Raw genomic sequence first — 8,700 nt, 5'->3', positions numbered from 1 at the left:
CTTAGTTCTTGGAATCTGCCAAACTGGGATTTTGTGCTTGCTCTTCCCTCTACCTGGGAAGTTTTTCCCATGGCTGGTGCCTTCTCAACTTCCAAATCTCAGCTTCAGTGACACCTCCTGGAGGTAACTTCCTTGACCACTTCAGCAAAGATGTCCCCCACACCAAAAGCTTGTAATCATGCATTGCCTTTTCTTATTTCATAGTCTATCATTCTACAGAATTATTTTATTTGCTTACCTTCTCATTGGCTGTCTTCCTCTGCCCACCCCATGACTCTCAGGGTAGGTTATTAACATTGTTCCTCATTCTACTCGTAGTACAGAGCTTGAAATATACTAGGTCCTTGATGAGTATTTGTTAAATGTAGTAACGGCTGAGGGAAGGCTGTAGGGACAGCCTCACAGATGAAGCTGAGGGCTACTGTTGCCATGGCACGTGGAAGAGGGAGGCCCAAGTGGAACCACTAAAGATCAAGGGCAGGGGAAAAATTCTAGCCCGAGGCAGGCCAGGGAGAGGGGCTGCTACAGGCTAAGGCCGACAAAAACAGGATGGCAGACAGGATGCTCCTCAGCCTGGTAACTCACTGGAAAGGGCCCAAGGAAGCTCTAGATGGGCTAGTGGGGTCTCAAATGGCAAAGAAGACTTCTATGCTACTAGATGAGCCTCAAAGCCTTCAGATAGTGGAGTCAGTATAGTGGGTCAGTCCATGTAGGTGAGATCTGGGAAGGTGTATGAGAGATAAGGGTTGTGGAGGGGCCCCCCAAAATGCCCATTGACTGGATGCTTTCCCAGAACATCCTCGCTGTCAGGTCTCTCTATGCAGTGGGATCCCTGCATCCTTTACATAGTTAATGATCACCTTTTCAGTGCATGATACAGCCCACCAGACCATGAAAAACTTGGAGAGAAGCCCAGAGGCATCTTGGTATGATGGCTAAAGATTAATGACTGTTTCATAGCCTGAGATTATAGGCCCCATAAAGTGCTTCACAGCATTTCCACAGCCAGCGTGATATGGTGGGGAAGAGCCCTGCCTCTGAGACCAAGAGCATAAACCCAAGTCCAAGCTGTGTGACACTGGCCAAGTCATTTAACCTCTCTGTTCCTCATCTTTAAAATGGGCATGATAGTAGCCCTATTTCAGAAGGCTGTCATGAGGCTTAAATGAGTTTAGCCCATAAGGCACTCTGAACAGTGCCTGGCGTACAGTAAACACTATGGAAGTATTTAGCTTGTATTGTCATTCAAGGAAGTAGCAGTGGGCTTTGAAATAGTATTCACAATATTACACAGAGATAACAATGTTAATTGTGAGTCCAGGCTGGTTCTTGAGGGCTGGTGGGCTAGTGTAAAGAATTATCTTACTTTATAATCTATCACCTGCAGGCGGGCGTGGCTCAAGCCTGTAATCCCAGCACTGGGAGGCGAGGCGGATCGAGGTCAGGAGGTCAGAGACCATCCTGGCTAACAGGTGAAACCCGTCTCTATTAAAAATACAAAAACTAGCCGGGCCCGAGTGGTGCCTGTAGTCCCAGCCTGGGAGAGCTGAGGCAGGAGAATGCGTGAACCGAGGAGGAGGAGGCTTTGTGAGCTGAGATCCGGCCACTGCACTCCAGCCTGGGTGACAGAGCAGAGACTCACGTCTCAAAAAAAAAAAAATCTATCACAAGCCCAGTGTGATGGAACATGGTGAGGGAGGAATATGGTGAAGGGAGATAAGCAAGGGATAGGGAGGTGGGAAGTGGAGTTGGAGAGGTGGGTGGGACTCATCTGCCTGCCAGACCTCTCAGATCAAGAAAAGGAATTTGCATTTTTGCCTAGAAGCAAAACAAATCTTGGCCTACCTGCTAGCTTGCAGAGCATTGGTAACCCACGCTGTAGTCCCGAAGCCAGCCAGGGAAATTCAGAGCTCTGTATGGTTCCCAGGCTTCCCGCACTCTCTAGGAACCAACTTGCCACTGTGGACATCATTCCACTGTAACACTGTAGTTGGTCAGGCAGGGAGTTGGTGCAGAAAACTGGAATGCACATGTTTCCTTCTGCGGAGGGATCATGCTTGTGCATTGGAACAAGCATGACAACGGTTTCTTTCTTTTTTTTTTTTAATTGAAAGGATGATGAGTAATTTCCTGTCATTGACTCCTGAATCATGGTTATATTTGATATGGAAGTTGTGATCCTGACACTTCCAATAACAAAAACAGCAACTTCAAGCCTCAAGTGACTCTTAGCTTTAACAAAAAGAAGGGTGCTTCATTGGCAAACCTGGTCAGTTATGTGCTTTTCCAGATGTTGGATGCTCCTTTTAAAAAACTTCTTGTGGGAGAAAAAAGGGATCCAGTTAAAATACATTTTTATTGTCTTTTACATTTACCTATGTTATTATCTTTACTGGTGCTCCCATTTCTTCATGTGGATTTGAGTTACTGTCTAGTGTCTTTTCATTTCAGTCTGAAGGACTCCATTGGGATTTCTCGGAGGGAAGGGTGTACTAGCAACAAATTTGCACAGTGTTTGTTTATGTGAATAGGTCTTAATTTCTCTTTCAATTTTGAAGGATTGATTGCTTTGTTGTCTACCAAATTCTTGTTTGACAGTCTCCCTTCCAAGCATTTTGATATAATATCAAAAATGTATTTTGATATTGGGTGGGGTTTTTCTAACTGCCTTGTGACTAGAAAAAAATGCCTTAAGTCTTCAAGGCTGGTGTGGCTAGTTAAGACCATATGTCATCCAACTGCCTTTTGGCCTCCATGGTTTTTGATGAGAAATCAGCTGTTCGTTTTATTGGGGAGTCCTTGTTTGTGATGAGTCCTAAATATTTTCTCCCATTTTCCTCCATGAAAGTTTATAGTTTTATGTTCTATATTAAATCTATGATTCATTTTGAAGTAATTTTTGCATAAGGTGCAAGGTTTAGGCCATGTTCAGCTTTTTTCCATGACGGATCCAGAACTATTTGTTGAAAAGTTTGTCCTCCCTCCACTGAATTATTGTACTGAAATAATGGTCTTCACTAGCCATACCAGCCTAGAAGATTTGAATGCATTTTTATCTAGTCATAAAGCAATTTAAAACACCCCACCCATTCAATATTTTATTTTGGGATTTAGAGATTTTTTATATAAGAATCATGGTCTTGTTCTTCCCCCTTCTTATCTTTAATAAGCAATCTTTCACTGTGGCTATAGAGAGTTAGAAAAATGTGGTGGAATGGGAATGCCAAGTCTGTAAATCTCAAACAGTTTCTAAAATGAGAGGGGAGATAAAAAAAAAAAAAAAAAGGAAAGAAATGGAAAGGAAAAGGAAGGAAAGGAAAGAAAAAAGAAAAGAAAGAAAATAAAAAGAGAGTGGGCCTGGAGTTCAGCTTCGAATTCATCACTTTTCATCTGATTACCTTGGACTTCTTTCCTGTCTGCAAATAGAAACAATACTCCCTTCTTCACAGACTCCTTGTGATAAGTGACGGCTCACAGGTCAAGCTTCCTGAGGGGGTCCTGCTGCACCTCCCTTCCTGCCCCAGGGAGAGGTGGCAGACCAAGCCTCTTTCTCCTGAAACCTGCCTCTCTTCCTGAGGCTGGAGGAGGCAGGTAGCAGAGGTGTCTGCAGGGAGGTGGGCAACTGGGGGGTAGATCTTGGATTAGTGTGCTAATGGGGGATGGGGGTGCCTCTATGTGCTCCTCATCTAGCGCCCCACACTGCACACCCGCCCTGCTTGAGCTCTGGCTATAGAGAAAGATCAATGAGGATGTAAATGGATTCGGAAAAGCCTGCCTGGCTTCTTCCTGTGCCACCCAGCACCTGGGTCTCTGGAGATTAGTGGGTGGCGGCTTTGTCAGGGAGATAGACATTTAAACATCAGCTTTGGTCTAAAGGCCCTGCTTCCCAGAAGAGAGGGAAGAGAAGACTAGCCCTCTTCAGCCTCCTCCAGTTTCTCTGTGAGGCTGCCCCTTTCTGAAATGTGGAGCTTATACTTCTGTCTAGTGAGTCGCTCTTGCACTTCAGGCAGGTGCTGGAGAAAGGGGTGGTACTGGCACCAAATCTAACTCTGCATGTGGCAGTCAGAGATGAAAGATGTGAATCATGTATTGAAGGCAAAAATGGTTAGCTAACTTCCCCAGAGAGAGAAGGAGAGGAGGTCACACACTACCCAGGTGTAGGTTACTCTCTGCAACAGCTTGCGCCCAGCTGGGAGGTGCTGTTCTCATGCTTCATTTGGTCATTCATGTATTTATTCATTTAACCTTTCGTTTGGGAATTTGTTTGTTTACTCATTCACTGAGAACTGACCAGCCAGCCTGGCCAGTCCCCCAATTAACGTTTCTTTAACTCCTCTGTGTGCTTGGCTCTCTGCCTGACCCCAGAGACCTAGGTGATGAAAACAGTGCCAGTGCACGGTGCACGGGGAGTGGCCAGACCATGCCTGGCTGGGCCAGAGTGGCGAGTATGGGCCCGGACATGTTCCTGGACATTACAGGGGCCCTGTCACATGCATGTCTTTATCGTAGGCATGAGCCTGTCCTCTGTGACACTGGCCAGTGCCCTGCAGGTCAGGGGTGAAGCTCTGTCTGAGGAGGAAATCTGGTCCCTCCTGTTCCTGGCCGCTGAGCAGCTCCTGGAAGACCTCCGCAATGGTAAGAGAGTATGCTTGGGGCGGTAAAATCACGGGGGGTTGTATGTGAAGCTTCCCACACTAACACAGTTCTGGCTGCTACTGCTTTTTTTAAAAAACATTTTTTTCTTTTCAACCTCTGAGGGCACAGAACAAGGTTGCTGCTTCTTGATCTGTGATTAGTCTGAGGTATTAGAATGAGTGGACGAATAGCACCCACCCTTGGAGCTGCACTGGGAGGGCAGGCCTGTCTCTTGGACCCATGCCATGTGGCAGAGTTGAAAGAAAGGCTTTGTTTCTGCCTTGGAGTTGCAGCATTTCCAGGCATGCAAAGCTGGGAGGATTTAGGAAGAGAGTGGCTGCAGTGCTATGTGCATCTAACAGCACATAGGCTGTCTCTGGGCATAACCAGAGATGAGAGGCATGGGGTGGTCACCCAGGAGACCCCCACACTCTGTCCACCAGATGTCGCACTAGTCTGTGCCCCATCAGAAGGCAGGCCTGGCCGGGCGTGGTGGCTCACACCTGTAATCCCAGCACTTTGGGAGGCCAAAGTGGGCAGATTACCCAAGGTCAGGGGTTTGGGACCAGCCTGGCCAACATGGTGAAACTCCGTCTCTATTAAAAATACAAAAAAAAAATTAGCTGGGTGTGGTAGTGCCCACCTGTAATCTCAGCTACTCGAGAGGCTGAGACAGAATTGCTTGAACCCAGGAGGCAGAGGTTGCAGTGAGCCAATATTGTGCCACTGCCCTCCAGCCTGGGCAACAGAGCAAGACTCATCTCAAAAAAAAAGAAAGAAAATAAAAAGGCAGACCTACCCTGTGTTCTAAACAGGGGAGGTTAATAGAAAGAATTATTAAACTGTATTTGAAGACAACTGTAAGGCATAAGAAAATGCTGGTGGGGTGTGGTGGCTCACTCCTATAATCCCAGCACTTTGGGAGGCCGAGGTGGGTGGATCACCTGAGGTCAAGAGTTCAATAGCAGCCTGGCCAACATGGTGAAACCCTGTCTCTACTAAAAATACACACACAAAATATTAGCCGGGCAAGGTGGCGTACACCTATAGTCCCAGTTACTCGGGGGGCTGAAGCAGAATCGCTTGAACCCGGGAGGCAGAGATTTCAGTGAGCTGAGATCACACCATTGCACTCCAGCCTGGGAGACAAGACCGCAAAACGCCGTCTCAAAAAAAAAAAAATAAAGAAAGAAAGAAAAAGAAAAAGAAAATGCTGCTGGGTCTCCTAAGGCTGAGGGCAGGTAGCCAGTGAGGGAGAAACTTTGGAGGGAAGCCCCCTTCCCTGTTTGGGGTTCAGATCTGTGAAAGGAGCTGTGCTTGTAGCCCATGATGATGGTAGAATTTGCTGGTGTGCCCCGCCAGAGGTGGTCTGCAGTCATGGCCCAGGCAATAGCCACCGGTGGCCAGGTGGAGAGCACGCACTGCAAGTGGGGGTCAGGGCGACCCTTTGGGGTGTAGGTGGGCTCAGGCAAGTCACCTCTCTGGAGGTTGGTGTGGGCAGGAGGGCCGCTAGAGTCCTGTGTAGATTGGAGAAGGTGGTCATATGTCTAGTTCAGGCCTTGAGGTTGCCAAGGGATCTCATGTCTTGGGCATGTGTTCTGTGCAGAGCCCAACCTCCAGGTGGCCTCACATTTGCACTAAACTCTAGAAACTGCGGGAGAGATAAGGCCTCCTGCAGTGTCTCTTCAGAGCCCTCTAATGAGAAAGCTGCAAACTGCTCTCAGTACAGGAGAGACCTAAGGCAGCAGTATCCAAGGATGACTATGGGGCTCCTAGGCATTAAGCTCCAGAAGAAACGCTGAGTGCCCACACTGAAGTGTCCACTCAGAGGTCACACGTGCTTGGGGGCTTCAGTACATGAAGCAGAGGCTGCTGGCATGAAAGATCACACATGTTCTGTGAGGGCGATGGGTCCCAGCGTGGGCCGATGGAGGAGGCTGTGTACCTACGCCTTCAGTGTCATCTTCTCCCTCTTCCCCACCATGGAGGTTCTGATGAACAGCTACAGGGCTCTCAGAAGACCAGCTGCCTTGGGTCCTGGTCTGTCTCTAGAGAAGAGAGACAGGCTTGTGCTAAATTCCAGGTGTGCCTGACCCTCTCTTTACCTTTTACCTTGAGACTCTTGGGCCACGGATGAATTTAAGTGCAGGTGGTAACTTCCTGGCTGTGGCCACAGCCACCTTTTAGTATACCATGCATCAGGGTTGAATTTGTTCTGTTCCATGTCTCCTCCGGATCTTGCTCACATTCAGTCCCAGAGATGGGTACTGCCAGGCACCTGCTGGGCACAGTCCCATGCCGGCCCCCCAGATGGAAGCTCTGTCTCTACAGCCCCATCCCTGGCTTGGTTTCAGATTCCTCGGACTATGTGGTCTGCCCCTGGTCAGCCCTGCTTTCTGCGACTGGAAGCCTTTCTTTCCAAGGCCATGTTTCTCACATAGAGGCTGCTCCTTTCAAGGCCCCTGAACTGCTACAGGGACAGAGCGAGGATAAGCAGCCTGATGCATCTCAGGTAAGCTGTGCAGCTTCTCTGCAGCTGCTGAGTCCTGTGCCCTGGAAAAAGCCTGTCCCAGTGGCAGCCTCCCCAGCTCCCAGCTCAGCCTTGCAGAGCTTGGTTCTCAATACCAAAGCAGAGTGGGTTTCAAGAGTTTTATTCCCAGGATGTCTTGTCAGCAACTTACTACCTCATGGACAAGGGCAAGTCCACTTCTCTGAGCCCCAATTCCTACGATGGTAAAGTGGGGTTAATGTGGCTTAACTGATCAGGCTATTATCAATATTCAAAAAGAAGTGTTGAAAAGCTGTGGTTAAGTGGTCTGGCACATTGTTACCGTTGGCAGTATGCAGCAAGACACCTCAAAATGACCCAGCCCGTCCTCAACTAGGAATTTATTCCAAGGCACAAGTAAAGATAAATTTAGCTGCAGCAATGCTGATTGTTGTATTGCTGACATTAGTGATAAATTGAAAACAAGCTAAATAGTCAGTGGGAGAGAACATGAGACAAAACAGCATTAAAATGAGTCTGTAGAAGCTTATTTAATGACTTGAAAAGAAATTCAATATATGCGCACATAATATTATCCAAGTTTGGTTAAAGAGAATGAGAGAGAGACAGAGAGGAAGTTCTAAAAATACATGCACCAAAGTGTCTACAGTGATTGTTTCTGGATGGCAACATCAATGGAGATTTTTGATTTTCCTGCAATGGACATGTTTTGCTTTTGAACAGCAAAAGTTTCCAGTAAACATCATTCTTTATTTCAAAGAGAATTTTAATTCTCTCGAAGGAGAGAATGATGCAAGGTAGCCACACAACACTGGGTGGGGCATGGTGGGTGTTCTCAGAGTTCTGTTTCTTCTTCCTCGCCCTTTCATGAGAAAAGTGCAGATGTGAAAATGCTGCTACCCTCGGGAGGCATTGTGGAATGGGAGCTGCTTTCCCTCCAGGCTCTGAAAGGCAAAGAATGGGGACTTGGTGGCTTCCAGATTTGGTTTATCTGGGTCCACGTGTCTCTAAGGCAGCTCACAAAAGTGAAGGTCTAAGAGTTCCAGTTCCACTGACCCCAGCTCCGGCACCCCCTCCCTGCTGACATCCTGGAAGTCACTCTGGCATCCAGGCCCACATACCTTCTTACACAACCGGGACCCCAGGGCTGATTCACTGATTCCTGGATGGGACACAGACTTGGGTGCCTCTCAGGTCTGTTTGGGTCTCTTGGCTCCACCTACACCGAGTTGCCTCCTATGCCGTGGACTCAGCTAAGATGTGACATCTTGAGCCCTGGGACTGGGATTTCTGCATGACTGCTAAAGGACCATGCCAATGCAACCTGAGAATGCAGGGGAGCTAGTTTCTTATGGGGTAAACTTAGCCAGTAGTAAATGAGAGTCTGGAGGGAACTAAGAGGATACGTTTTCCCTTCTCGTTCTCTCATGGATGGTTTTGTGCTGTGCAAGCCTTGCAAGCTTTCTAGAGAAGTCCTGAGTTCTAGGAAGCCCTGTCTGCTGCACTTCAGGCTGTGCTCTGTTGCTTGTGGCAAGGAGGTGGCCAGAATTTTGACC

General features: G+C 47.8%; 1 protein-coding gene across 1 annotated transcript in view; it reads left to right on the top strand.

Moving 5' to 3' along the window:
* Positions 1-3,299: 3,299 nt before the first annotated feature.
* The window catches only part of LOC101020244 (FERM and PDZ domain-containing protein 2), a 101,402-nt gene continuing 96,001 nt past the window's right edge, over positions 3,300-8,700 (top strand). The window contains exons 1-2 of the mRNA XM_031651928.1: positions 3,300-4,635; positions 6,990-7,147. Of these exons, the coding sequence (XP_031507788.1) occupies positions 4,377-4,635; positions 6,990-7,147 (417 nt within the window). The 5' untranslated portion in view covers positions 3,300-4,376. The remainder of the gene's footprint in view (positions 4,636-6,989; positions 7,148-8,700) is intronic.

This window comes from Papio anubis, chromosome 11 (assembly GCF_008728515.1).
Source record: "Papio anubis isolate 15944 chromosome 11, Panubis1.0, whole genome shotgun sequence".
Lineage (NCBI taxonomy): Eukaryota > Metazoa > Chordata > Mammalia > Primates > Cercopithecidae > Papio > Papio anubis.
This window is presented reverse-complemented; position numbering and strand designations above follow the sequence as displayed.